Source organism: Sarcophilus harrisii, chromosome 1, assembly GCF_902635505.1.
Source record: "Sarcophilus harrisii chromosome 1, mSarHar1.11, whole genome shotgun sequence".
Taxonomy (NCBI): Eukaryota; Metazoa; Chordata; class Mammalia; order Dasyuromorphia; family Dasyuridae; genus Sarcophilus; species Sarcophilus harrisii.
In genome coordinates this window covers 575,487,913-575,502,974 of record NC_045426.1, presented here as the reverse complement: position 1 = coordinate 575,502,974, position 15,062 = coordinate 575,487,913, and the positions used below count along the sequence as shown (strand labels likewise).

Below are 15,062 nucleotides of genomic sequence, written 5' to 3'. Positions count from 1 at the left end.
CATAAAACCTTGATACAAAGGCTTTTTTCTCCTAGTTGTTTTCTTTATGATTTTAATTGCACTGGTTTTGTTTGCACGAAAATTTTTTATGATTCAAAATTGTCCATTATACTACCTGTGTTTCTCTTTTCCTAATTTAAGTCTTCCTCTAGTCAACTGTTACAGGCACTTCCCCCTATTCTCTAATTTGTTTACAATGTGAATTTTCAATCTAGATCATGTATCCATTTGGAGTTTATGTTGATAGATTGTATAAGATGTCCGTCTAAATCTAATTTCTGTCAGATGATTGTCTAGGGTCTTTTAAGTTATTTCCTAGTTAATCCTTACCTCAGTAATTGGAATCTTTGGGTATAATTGAATACTATCTTGTGTTCTTGATCTACCAAACTTTTCTATATTTTTTAATCTGTACCAAATAATTTTAATGATTATTGCTTTGTAATATAATTTTAGATGATCTACATGTCCTCTTTTCCATTATTTTCCTTAAGATTTTGAACTTTTGTTCCTCCAGATGAATCCTCCCCTCCCTCCCCGGTCTATAATATAACCATTTAGGATTTTTTTGTTATGGTGCTAATTGAATTTAGATTAATATTATCACTTTTGACATATTAAGCCCAACTATGAGCAATTAATACTGTTATAATTATTTGAATCTATAACATGTTTTATAGTTGTATTTATAAAATCCTTATGTATGTTTAGTTCCCAAATATAATATGTGTTTTATAACTAATTAGAACGTGATTCTATATCCTTCTGCTAGATTGTTTTGGCAATGTATAGAGAGGCTGATGATTTGGATAGCTTTGTCCTGCTACTTTGCTGAAGTTATTTTTTTTAACTAAAATTATTGCAATTATTTTCAGTTTTATATCTTGGTATAAATACATTTTGGTATATATATTTATATACCAAAAAACAACCCCATTATAATTTTGTCTCCTTTTTGCCTATGCTTATTTTCTCAATCTATTTTTACTACCTATTGTTAGAGCTAGCATTCCTAATAACATACCAAATAAACGTGGTGCTAATACACATCTTTACTTTATTATGGATCATATTAAAATGTCCTATAGTTTTTTTTCATTACACATAATGCTGGTTTTTGATTTATATCAGGGTTTCTTGAGAGTCAAAGACCCTCAAGGTTTCAGAAATTTGGACAAGAAAAAAAAAATCACAAGTTTTCCTTCAAGTATGAATTTAAAAATACACAGAGACCCATTATTCTGAAGTCCAAGATTTCAATAGACTGCTAAAGTTATCCCAAATCCCATAAAGATATCCCATATCCCAAAAGAGGTTAAAAAGCCCTGTTATAGTTAGTTTAGTACATATATTATCACATATTTATCACAAAAATATTTATCATATATTCCTGTTTTTTTAATTTAAAAATGTATAAAACTATTTCTGCATTTATTGTTATTGTATTTTTATTGTTTTGGGGTTTTTAATATGGGTCTGTTATGCTTATAGTTTTTCTAACATTAAGCCTAGCAATAAATCCAATCTATTCTTCAATCTAATTTCTACCTTTCTCCCCTGCCCACTATTAATAAAATAACATCTATCATACCTCAGTGGCAGATTTTTAAGCATTTTCCCAGTAGTTTGGGGCATTAAAAAAAAAGGTTCTAAGTATCACCATCACATAGATATTCCTGGTTGCAAAAAGAAAATGAAATTTATAGTTGGAATGAGTATAATCATGTGTTTGTGCTTGATTCTTTAAGCAGGCTAAACCTGACTCAGGCTAGTCTAGTAGTACATTTACCATATTAAAATAACTGTTAAGACATTCACACATTATTTAATTTCCAAAAGTTCATTTAGAGATAGTATGGAAAGGACATTCCACCAGGACACTGCATCATTTCAGTTGGATGCAACTTCTTTTGTCGATCACACCCGCATAGAACCATGTGTCAGGCAGGTGGAGGAGTCTTCTCACCTCCTGCACAGGTTACGCCAATGTTCAAGCCTTAGTCCCTCGGACCAATAACGACTCAAGGTCACTCTTGGAAGAAAATCTCACCTAGCCTAGCCCATGTCTGTTACAGCGTGTGTTTCGTAGAAGAATGAGAAAGACCATCGTGGGGCACTGAAAATCTTTGTTGACTTAAAACTAGAACTAAAGTAAAATTCGAGCTCTGTTATTTGTTAGCTATGCAATTTTGGACAAGCTTATTGACTTCACTGATATCAGCTGCTTCGTTTGCAAAATGGGGTTAATAAGATTTTCATGTCTACATTACAAGAGTTGCTGTGAAGATGCATTGAGAATTCTCTCAAGCAAGCTAGGTATCATGGTACGTGGAGTAAGGCCTGAAGTCAGAAGACTTGAGTTCAAATTCAACCGTATACATTTATTTGCAGCATGACTCTGGGTAAATCACTGTTAGTCTCAGTTTCCTCATCTGTAAAATGGGTAATAGTAGCACCCAACTCCTAGGGGTATTGTGAAGAATGAAATAATATATGTAAAGTGCCCAGCACGTCTACCACCAAACAGGTACTAACTATATACATGTTGGCTATTATAATTTTAGAATGCATAAAAGGACATCCTAAGCCACAGTTACTTTTTATATGTAGCAATATAACATGTAAAAACATGTGTAATCATGGATCTATGTGTGCACACACACATCCCTCTCTCTATACATACATCTTTGTTGGCAGCCAGAATGATGTGCCAGACAAATTTTATTAATTAAATGATATGAATCCAATTTCATCAACATTTGTCATGCTGTGTGGCAGCACTGATCTTTTTTTTTCTTTTTCTATTTTTCTTAGAATATTATAGGTTGATCTTTCAATGATGAACAAGAGAAAGGCATCTGTCGCTTTTATAATGGAGAATGATTTCATAAGATAAACTTTTAAGCCAGTATTCCTAGAAAACACAATATTCCATCTCTCTTCCCCAGTGTACAATAGGTTGTCATGAATAGATTATGAATTCAGAACATCACATTTGTGTTCAGAGAAACCAAAAGTAATCAGTTTTCTCACCTGTGAAAAATGAGTATCATATCTACTTCTAACATTTCACAAGGCTTTTGAAAATGTTGAGAATGAGGCTTTGAGATTTCAGAGAAAAGATGCAAGTATCATTGCTACACAAGTCTTTTGTTAACAAAGGTAAGGTATGTAGTTGAAATGTATAGAGACCATATTAAAAAACACAAGATCACTTTCTAAATGTGTGACCCTGGGCAAGTCATTTAACTCCATTGGCTTGCAAAAAAAAATAACCCTAAAACCAAAAATCACTAGGTACCAACCTTCTGCAAGGCACCAGACTGAACATTTTTAACTTAACCATTGATTTTGCAATCTTAAGACAATAGTTATGATGCCTTTTATAATTTAACAAGAATAATTTTTCTAAATATTCTGAATATTTAGTCTCAGTGTAAGGATTTTGAATAGAAATTAAGAGTTCCAAAGTTCTTTATTCCAGTACTTACTTGCTTTAAAAAGACACTTGGGGATAGCTAGATGGTGCAGAGCATAGAGCACCAACCCTGAAGTCAGGAGAACCCAAGTTGAAAATCTGGTTTCAGACACTTAATATTTCCTAGCTGTGTGATCCTGGGTAACTCACTTAACCCCAATTGCCTCAGCAAAAAAATAAATAAAAGGCACTTGAATGAAGCTATGTTTTAATAATGTGAGCATGCTTTCCACTAAGAAATCTCCATCTCTCCATGTCTTTCTGTCCCGTGTGATTCTTGTCCATGCCCCTCTGCAAATCCTCCAGATCTTGGCCCATTATACTTCTGAATATAGTCCAAAACAGATTTAAATGTACCTGGGAAATATTTAATGAAATAAATGTTCAAAATAGATAATATAGAATGTTATGGAATATTATTGTTCTGTAAGAAACGACCAGCAAGATGAATACAGAGAAGCTTGGAGAGAATTACATGAACCGATACTAAGTGAAATGAGCAGAACCAAGAGATCATTATATACATCAACAACGATACTGTATAAAGATGTAATCTGATGGAAGTGGATTTCTTTGACAAAGAGACCTAATTCAGTTTCAATTGATCAATGATGGACAGAAGCAGCTACACCCAAAGGAAAAAAAAACACTGGGAAATGAATGTAAACTGTTTGCATTTTTGTTTTTCTTCCCGGGCTATTTCTACCTTCTGAATCCAATTCTTCCTGTGCAACAAGAAAACTGTTTGGATCTGCACATATACATTGTATCTAGGATATACTAGGACATATTCAACATATATAGGACTGCTTGCCATCTAGGGGAAGGGGTGGAGGGTGGGAGGGAAAAATCGGAACAGAAGTGAGTGCAAGGGATAATGTTGTAAAAAAAATTACCCTGGCATGGGTTCTGTCAATAAAAAGTTACTATAATAATAATTTTAAAAAAAGATAATATATTTTAAAATTATATCAGTTTATAGCCTGCAATGATCCTTACATGTAAATTAGGGGGTCCCATTTCTATTTGAATTTGAGATCACTGCTTCAAAGGACTTGATTAGGGTTAATAGTGTCTTCTTCTGGTTCTTTTGGTATCTCAGGGCTATTTAAAGCAAACAAGTCCTTCAGTTATCTATTGTCCCACAACCTTACTACATGGCTAGCCACCTCTGTTTCCTGCTTAGATCACAGAATCTCAGTTAGAAAGGATTTCAGTGACAATGTTAATTGAACCCATATTTGAGTTGGGATCCCCTTTTTAGTGAAAATCTGTCCAGCTGATAACTTAAACACCTCTAAAAAGGGCAAAGCCCATCATCACCTAAAGTAGTTCCTTCCATTCTCTGATGGCTCCAAATGACTGAAGAAACTATGCTTCCTTCCAACTGAAATCTACTTCTCTACAACTTGTGCTCATTGCTTCTAGTTCTGCATGTGGTGACCAAGCAGAAGTCTAACCCATCTTTAAAATAAAATCCATCAAATATTACAGCTAAATAAATTTAAATTCTTCAACCAATCCTCACACAGGAACTAAGCATCCTGTTTATAGTTTTATTAGTTGTATGACTAATAAAACTTACCTGCGAGGGGGCAAGACTAGATGCTCTTAATCAACACAAAACAAAACAGTTCTTTCATCAAAATCATGAACATTTTGTAGGAGCCTCATACCTAAGTGATACTGTTCTATAGAGTTAGGCAACTCATGTAGAAAATCACATGAGATAAAAGAGGGAAAAGGAACCACATGTGCAAAAATATTTGTAGTCTTTTCATAGTGGCAAGGAACTGGAGGCTGAGTGGATGCCCATCAAATGGAGAATGGCTAAGCTGTGACATATGGATATAATAGAATATTACTGATCTGTAAGAAATAATGAAGCTGATTTCAGAAAAGCCTGGAAAGACTTACAAGAACTAATGCTAATTGAAATGAGAACTAAGAGAACAATGTATATAGTAACAAGAAGATTATGTTATGATCAATTGTGGCTCTTTTCAACAATGAGATGATTCAGAGCAATTCCAATAAACTTGTGATGGAAAGTGTCATCCGAATCCAGAAAGAGAACTATGGAGCCTGAATGTGGATCAAAGCATAATATTTTCACCTTTTTTTGTTGTTCATTTGCTTGGGTTTTTTCCCCTCTTTCATGTTTTTTTTTTTTTTTTTTTTTTCCATTTTGATCTGATTTTTCTTTTTTAATAAAAGCTTTTTATTTTTCAAAATACATGCAAAGATAGTTTTCAACATTCACCCTTGTAAAACCTTGTGTTCCAAATTTTTCTCTCTCCCTTCTCCCAATCCTCCTCTCCTAGACAGCAAGTAATTCAATATAAGTAAAACATATGCCATTCTTCTAAACATATTTTCACATTTATTATACTGCATGAGAAAAATCACACACAATCATCACATAATCTTGTTGTTGCCATACACAATGTTCTCTTGGTTCTACTCACTACACTTACCATCAGCCCATGTAAATCTCTCCAGGACTTTCTGAAATCAGCCTGTTTGATCAGATTTTTCTTATGCAACATGACAAATATGAAAATATGTTAGAGGAATAGCACATATTTAACCCATACTAGATTGCTTACTGTCTTGTAGAGGGAGTAGGAGGGAAAGAGGGAGAAAAATCTAAAACCCAAGGGTTTGCAAAGGTGAATGTTGAAAACTATCTTTGCATGTATTTGAAACAAATAAAATATTATTAATAATTTTTTTAACAAAGAGAATCACATGAGAGGTATCGTCTGTTCCTAAACAACTGAGTTATAGGCTCTTTTTAGTTTTTTCCCTACTGTGATTCATATTAAATTAAAATTTTTGCAAAAAGATGAATAGATGTTATGGAATATTTAAATATTATTTAAGTCCTTCTGAATAATCAAGGAAATATGAGCCATCTTAGTACTATAAACTGATTTTAATATCTTTTTTTCCAAGAACGAATATAGAGATGCAATGCTAATAATGTATTCTTCTGCTGTAATCGTGGGTGGAACACATCAAAATCCACTCTTTGAATTTTTTCTAAATAGTCATCTAGGGCAACCTGAAAATGAAGAAGAAAGTTTAGTTAGTACAATATTAATCACGTGAAAGAAGTTTGAGAGAAATTACAATGATTATTTTAATGTCAGACAGTAATGTAGATATAGTGCTTGACCTGGCATCAGGATAACCTGAATTCAACGCTTGCCTCCTACACTTAACAGCTGAATCACCCTGGGTAAGTCCCTTTTCCTTTCTCAGCCTTAGTTTCCTTATCTGTAAAATGGGAATAACAACATCTAACTCACAAGGCTATTGTGAGCACTAAATGAATTGAGATATATATATATAATACTTGCAAATCCTAAATAAGCACTATATAAATGCAAACTATTATGGTGATGATTAAAAACTGTTTTGGTAATAAAAGAACCTTACATATCCCTTCTCTCTGAAATACCGTTATAATATAAAATAATTTTTAAATGAAAAAACTCTACCAGTTTATGCTTTTCTTTTATTCAACAAGTACTTATTAAATGTCTTCTGTGTGGATGGCACTATTAGGTACTAAATACACATCGGCAAAAAAACAACAAAAATTCAAGATGATTATATTCTATTTCAGAGATACTGAATTTATACAAATAATTAGTAAAAGATACTCATCGGTAAGCTGGCCACTGGATAAATTTCTTTGTCACAACAACTATCTAAGGTATAAAAGGATTGTGATCTTTGTTTATGGGAAAAAACATCTACAATGATTAAGCCATGAATATTTTGAGGAACTATACTTAGAGCAAACTTGAATTTAACAAAAATGCTTTTTTGTTTATAATTTGTGGAGATCCTTCTAATGAAGTAATCAGCTAAAATGGGAATAATATTAAGAACTGTACCAACTAAATTATATTAGAATCTGAAAAAGAATAAAAGAAAAATGGCAACAAAATGTGAGATAAAGGTCAATGAGATCAATGAAATCTGAAAGTCAATTATGTCAATGAAAAAAGTTGGCAGAACAGACCATGATGAAAGTTGGCCAGGTTTTCTCTAACCTCAAGTTGGATAGAGATAGGAATTAAATCCAAGATTTCTTTGGAATAGAGAACTCTTACATAAGGAAACTCTTTTACTAATGCAGGTCAATACCTTCTCTGAAACTTAAAGTCTTTGAGAGTTAGGGCACTGAACAATTAAGTAACTGGTCTAGACTCACCAAGATATATCAGAGGCAGGATTACAACTTTCAGGCTCTTAGGCAAGAACACAGATGATTTAAATAGCTTTATTTAATGATAAGAAAATCAGTTTGATGCAGTACATACAAACATTAGTTTCTAGAGCCAGGAAGCCGTCTTCTCTATACCATATCCTGGCTGTGAGACTTTGTCAAGTCAATAATTTAAGAGTTCTAAATAATTCTCTAAAACTGGAAGTTGCAGAAAAAGTGGTAATCTGCATCAATAGTAGGAGTTTCTTTCTCTGGGAGGTACCAATGAAATCACAGGTTTTGTCTTTAATCCTCATCCTAGTCTCTAGCCTAGAGTTCTGCTAACCAGCCTCATTCACTCAGGTTTACCAGAGGCCTTTGTGCCCCCTGCTGGCTCCTTCCTGCCTAGCCCTGAGCCTACCCTAATCAGCTTTGGCCTCTCATGCACTTCAGGGCACACTGGGACACACAGGGATTTTGTATCCCCACCCCAGAGCCTCTGGCAAACTCCCAGGCATTCTCTTGTCCAATAATTGGGAGGAGATGGAGTGGGCACTCACTGTCTCCTACCCCAGCAGGGCCCTGATTCATGATATTCTCCAGCTCAGCTGCTGTCCCCAAACCTACAAGTGATCCCCCTGCCTACTGTAAGAAGGTCTCCTTAGATCTTCCCAGGGAACATCTCCATTTGGCAGGAGGCTAAACAGAGGGTTCTGATGAGCAATCTTAGGCTTCCCTTAATGAACTTCCTTTTAATCATTGACACTGTACTTGGACTCACTGTTTATTGCTCCCAGCCTCTTACACTCACTCCATCTCATGATCTTGAACCCAACTGCCTATATAGAAATCTCTGTTCCCCACTCTCCATCTTATCTCAAACCCTAAGGGAAGCAACCACACTTATTTTCCAGCCTCAAGATACCCTTACCCTCTTGTGCCATTTCCAATCTTGTCAAACTCCAACAGCAGATCACTCCCAAATCCATTTCTTGCTCTTAATCACTTGTTTCGGGACAAAGCTCTAAGAAATCACAATGCTATGCTAACTGGGCCTTCTACAAATCTACATTATCTATCTTGACTGACCCACTAGAAATTTATATTATCTAATCTCACAAAAATATGGCAGACATTTTATTCCTCACTAACTAAAAACTGTTCCATTCTCTGTTAAGGGACAGGTCAATTCTCCGAGAGCCTCGAAAGCTGTGGATCACAGCATCTGAAGGAGTTTCAGGGCAGCCTTTGCTGACACAGGTGTTATGAACTGGGAATGATATAAATTGGAGGCAGAGGGAGGAGGAGAGAAGTCAGACAATGCAACAGCCTCACAGTAGAGAGGTCAGAGAACAGCAACTGCCTCTCAGTCTCCTTGTATCATTCTCTCACATGAGGAGATCCATTCTGCGGGTCTGGGTTGGATCTCTAGCAGCCACTGTCAGGTGGCTCCCATTTATTACAACAATTCTCAGTGGCTATTTCAGACTTTGTCTCTCCTCATGCTTCCCACAGAATTCTTTCTCTCATCCTCTCAGTCAAGAACTGTCTCCTACTTTACGATTAAATAAAATAAGTAAAAAAACTAGTTAGTTTCTTATCACTTCATTTCCCATCACTCAAAATTTTCCTTCTATTTCCTCCTTTACCTTATGCTCTCAAAGAAATGGTTCTTCTTGCCATGATGAAACTATCTACAATTGACCTTAGCTCATTCTATTCTGACTTTTTCAGCAAACTGCATATGCCACAACCTATACTCACACTCTTTTCTTTCTCTGTATTTACTTGTTCCTTTTCTGTTGCCTACAAAATGATCCAACTTTCCTATCTAGTAATTACTCTATAAGTCTCCTTCCCTTTTGCCAAACCTTACTGAAAAAGCAATCTATAGGCAATCCCTCCATTTCCTCTCCTTTTGCTCTCTTCTACATCTGCTCTAGTTTCTAACTTCATAATTAAACTGAAAATGCCTCTGAACTCATAAGTGACCTTTTAATTGTTAAATCTAATGGGTTTTTAAAAATTTTCATCTTCCATAAGGATTCTACAGTGTCTTACACTGTCAGTCACCTCTTCTTGGATACTCTCTTCTCAAAACTAATCTCAAATCCATTAAGCCCAATTGCCTTCTCAATCTCCTTTGATGGTTTTTCATGTTATAATAACTAATCCTTGGTCTGTCCTGAGCCCATTTCTCTTGTTTTTCAGTCATGTCCAATTTGACTCAATTTCATGACTCAATTTGATATTTTCTCGATAAAAATACTGGAATAGTTTGTCATTCCTTTCCCAGTTCATTTTACAGAGGGAGAAACTGAATCAGAGTTAAGTGACCTGTTCAGAGTCATACACTTAATAAGTGTGTGAGATCAGATCCGAACTCAGGAATCTTCCTGACTCTAGGCCCAGCAGTATTTTTTTTTTTAATAGTGTCTTCTTTGGTCATCTTATTAGCTCCCAAGAGTTCAATTACTATCTCTATGCAAATGATTTCCTGATCAGCATATTCAACCTTAAGTTACCTTCTGAACTACTGTCATCACACATCTTGAAGTGCTTCTTGGGAAACTCACTGATATTCTAAAGATATCTGAATTGCACATGTTTAATATATATTGGATCATTTGCCAGCAGGGGAGAGAGTGAGGGGAAAGGAAGGAAAAAATTAGAATATAAGGTTTTTATTATAAGGATGAATATTGAAAATTATCCATGTATATATTTTTAAAATAAAAAACCTTTAATTAAAAATAATAATAAATAAATATAAGTATCTGAAATTCAACATATTCAAAAGAGAACTCATTTCCTCTCTTCCACACTTTGCTATTACTGTCAAGTATAATGCCATCTTTTTAGTCATATAGGTTTATAAATTCATGTAATCCTTGATTCCTGACTCTCGCTCAACCCCACATCTTTAATCCATTACCAAACCATTTCTTCCTTCTCTTTATACACATCTCCTTCTCTCCATTCATAAAGTCATGACCCTCATTCAGGCCTTCATGATTTCTCAACTAGACCATTTCAATAGCCTTCTAATTGGCCTCAAGTCCCTGTCTACTCCAATCAATTTTCTACTTAGCTTCCAAGGTGATTTTTCCAATCAGCTTCAATCCCAAACTCAATGAACTTCAACAGTTTCCTACTACTTCAAGGATCCTGTCTGGAATTTAAAATTCTTTTTTTTTTTTTTTAAACCTGGCCCTTTCCTACCTTCTTATACCCTGATTTCTCTATATACTCTTAATATCTAGTTAATATTGGCTTACTTTGTAGTTCTCAAATTTGACACTCGCTTATCTCCTCTCTCTCTCTCTTGCTCTCTCAGCCTTTGTATCGACTCTCTCTCCATGACATGGAATGCTCTATCCTTTCAAACTCAATTTGCTCCTGCTTCCTTCAGGAGTCAGCTCAGTTTTCATAATCTATAAGAGGCCTTTCTGAAACACTGATTTCCTCTAAATGTATCTTTTTATAATACCATTTCTCTGGTAAAGAAAATATTCTCTCTAGACTATCTCATGACTAAAATAGTCTAGACTATCTCTAGACTAAAATCTCATGATTTTATAAATTATGAAGCTTTTTGGAGGTGGGAATCTTTTGCCTAGATGTAGTAAAATAGCAAGTCTAAGGCATCACATATCTATTTCATCTATGTGAGAACTATAGATTATTATCACATATAGAAGAACTGTAACTATTTATGACTAAACAACCTCAAACCAAAAGGTTATGAGTTAGTTCCTGAAAACTGAAATAAGCAAAATCTTGTAGATAATCATTTGGCATATATAATTATATAACCAAACTACTTTCCAATTATCAAAGGCACCATTTTAGAAATTAAGAAGTGACTTGAGCATTTTTTTTTAATGTAAGAGAGGGAAGATCAGAAGGAATCAGACATAAGCAGTACATAGCTTTAAAAATTGCATGCTGAATTTGTTGTATACTTAAGAAAAACAATTTGTTCATAATGCAGTTTATATAATTTGGGAACAGACTTACTCCTCTGTAAGGTCTTTGAGATGCTCCAAAATTTGGCTTCAATATACCTTTTCTGCTCTCACCTCTCACTACTTCTCCCCTATGTGTAATCAAAATTTACAGGTAAACTAGACTATTCACTGCAGATGAAGCTCTCAAATGACAAAGAGAAAACTTTGTTTTCAAATATTTGAAGGGTTGTCAGGTGAAAGTGGTGTTATACTTTCAGGTTGGTTTCAAAAGAAAAACTAAGAGCAATAAGCAGAAAGTCATAGGACCATAGAAAAAGCTGGAAGAGGACTCAGAAACTTTCCTTTTCAGATAAGGAAACTAAGTGAGGCTAAGTGATCACACTTAGTGTGAGTAAGCACAGGAGGTTACATAGGCTCTAAAGATCAGGGCTGAGATCTGAACTCAAATCCTGTGATCTAGGACTAGTTCAAAGAAGTAGCAAATAGATTTAAGCTTGATATAAGGAAAAAGTTTTCAATAATTATAATAGTTTTTAAAAAATCATTAAAATAGTCCCTGCCTTAGTGAAGTAGTAAATCTTTTTTCACCAAAAATCATCAAGAATGAACAATGATTTGTTAATGATTTCATTGAAAATTGTTGTATTCGAACTTAGAAAGTCTTCCATGAACTCAAGCAAAGTAAAATGTACAAAGTAATAATAACATTGTGGGATGATCAGCTGTGAATTACTTTGCTATTCTCAGCAATACAATGATACATAACTACTCTGAAGGCCTATGATGAAAAATGCTATCCATACTCAGAGAAGAAACTGATTGTGTCTAAATCCAGATTGAAGTATACTTGCTTTTTTTCTTTTTTTAAAATTTTTCTTGAGTGGTTTTTTTAGGGTGGGCAATCTGTATTTTTTCCCCACAACATGACTTATAGAAATGTCTGCATAACTTCAGATGTGTTTTCTTAATGGGGACTGATGGTAGAATAAAGGAGAGAATCTGGACCTCAAAAGTTTTAAAAATAAATGTAAAAAAATTGTTTTAAATGAAACTTAGGTGGGGAAAACAAACACTAAATAAATAAATAATTGGGGTTTTCCTTTCAAAAAAACAAAAAGAAGAAAAAAAGACTTCTGTTCTCTTAGCTGGTTGAGCTACTGCTTTTAGATAAGATACTTTAAGGACTTGCTTTTCATTCCTTTTAAATATTTTGTTACAAGGGATGTCTCTCTTGGCAGAGAAGAATATATTTAGAAATGAAGGTGATATAAAAACAAAGTATGTCAATAAAATTTAAATCAAGAGTTGTTATTAAAGAAGAAATGTCCTTATTTGTATAAGCAACTAGGTGGCTCAGTGGGGAGTTCACTGGTCCTAAAGTTTGAAAGGCCTAAATTCAAATCCTGCTTCAGATACTTTCTAGCTCTTGGGCTTTTAATCTCTATTAAATTAAACTCAACAAATATTTGCAAAATAGGACATGCTTTTTATATCCTTCACATCCTTTATTGGTATTTCTTTAGTTTCTATCCCAGTTTATTAATATCCACCTTAAAACAATGTGCAGCACAAAGTAAAATACTCTAGATGTGTTCAAATCAGGAGATAGAAGAAGACAATAATTATCTCAAGGTTCCAGACACTAACTCTATTAATGCAGCCTACATTTTGGGGAACTTATCTCATACAATTACTTCACAAATAATTATTCAATAAATTTTCATTATGCACCCAGCACATGCTAAGCACTATGATTTAAAGACAAAAAGGAAATAGTTCCTTTCTTCAAGGGAGCTACAATCTATTGGAAGAAGATCATATACACATACATAATTATGTGTAAAATAAATGAGTTAACTGGAGAGGAGAGGAACTTAGTAGCTATAAGGACAAGGTAATATCTCATGTAAAAGATATTGTTAAGAGTTTAGCTATGAAGATGAATCCCATTTTTCCAACTCGTAAATCCAAATCTTTCTAAATCTTAATTCTATTTCCCAGGATAATAGCTATCTCCTCCAGCTTTGTGTTGCTTACAAATTTCAAAAGAGTGTAGTTTTCATCTATGTCACTGATAAAAAGATTTTTTTTTAGACTAAGGACGTCCGATATTTAAGACTGATCAATATATATAGTATAACACTTCTTTCTTCAATCAATATATAGTTACCTATCTATTCAAACACACATAACATAATACTATAATTTAACACTTAAATTCATTATGAACATTGATTTTACATTGATTTTATAATAGCCTCTATAGAAAACATAGAACTAAATCTTGGAAACAGGAGGAAATGATGTTTTAAAACATTCTTTAGGGAGACAAAGTTTTTTTTTCTTTATATACTTTAGGAAGAATATCATTTTTAAAACTTAGAAAAACAGACAAAAATATGAACCAAAACCCCCCAATGTTACAGACATAAATTTGCAGCAATTTAAAAATATGTAAAATTATATATACCTAGTTCCTTAAGTACTGTGACTCTGTCTGTTATTCTACTTACAGTCAGAAGAAAAGCAGGAAATGCTTTCACAGGAACACTTTTCTGGAAGGATCTGGCCTAAGAAGAACAAGAGGAGGAAACGGATTTGATGCAGAAATTTCCCTAAAAAAATACTAACTCTTAAAGTAAACAAATAGCTCCAAACACACAAAACAAACCTATCAGAAAAAAGCCACAAAATTGTAGGATTTCAGAGCAAGGAGGGTAATAAGAGTTTCTCTAGTTTAACCTGTAAGTAATCCAGAATCTCCTCTAGAACAACCCTGATCAAAACAGTGATATCAGAGCCTTTGCTTCAATATCCCTGGGGTTGGGGAGTCCTCTGACACTCAAAGGCAGCCCAGTGCATGTGTGGACAACTACAATTATTAAGAAGTATTTTTTTATATCGACACATTTTGTAATTTTTATCCACTTTCTAGCCAGATATTCTCTGAAAAAAAGAAAATTTTCTGTTCAAACAAAAATTAAAAACTTTTACAGCTACAAAACCCAGAAAAAAAAAAAAAGACAAAGATTTTAGGAAATCCTTTTTGTTCTATGGATAAACTTTGCTATATTTCTTATTATTCATCTTTTCTTGGGCAAATAATTTCCCTTGCCTCACTTTCCTTATCTTTTATATAAAAAAGGCTAGACTCTGATCACAACCAAACTCATCCCAGTTTCAATGTCCCATATCTTAATTATAACAAAAATCAGAATGTGAAAAGCATATGAATCATAATATCGTATGACATTTAATGGATTGATCACTTCTCCATTAAGAAAATCAAGAAACACTTTGTGGAGAAAGTGATGTCTGTATAAGGCCTTAGGAAAAGAAAAAGTATTTTAACAGAAGAAATTTCCATTACACATATAGCAAGGAGCATTGG

At 33.9% G+C, this 15,062-nt stretch overlaps 1 protein-coding gene across 3 annotated transcripts in view; it reads right to left on the bottom strand.

The window, feature by feature from the left end:
* Positions 1 to 6,397: 6,397 nt before the first annotated feature.
* NDUFAF6 (NADH:ubiquinone oxidoreductase complex assembly factor 6) overlaps positions 6,398 to 15,062 on the bottom strand; it is a 40,297-nt gene continuing 31,632 nt past the window's right edge. For all 3 annotated transcript variants that reach the window (XM_031947008.1, XM_031947009.1, XM_031947010.1), the window contains 2 exons: positions 14,185 to 14,241; positions 6,398 to 6,545 (listed from right to left, as the gene is read on the bottom strand). In XM_031947008.1, coding sequence (XP_031802868.1) covers positions 6,417 to 6,545; positions 14,185 to 14,241 — 186 coding nt within the window. In that variant the 3' untranslated portion in view covers positions 6,398 to 6,416. The remainder of the gene's footprint in view (positions 6,546 to 14,184; positions 14,242 to 15,062) is intronic.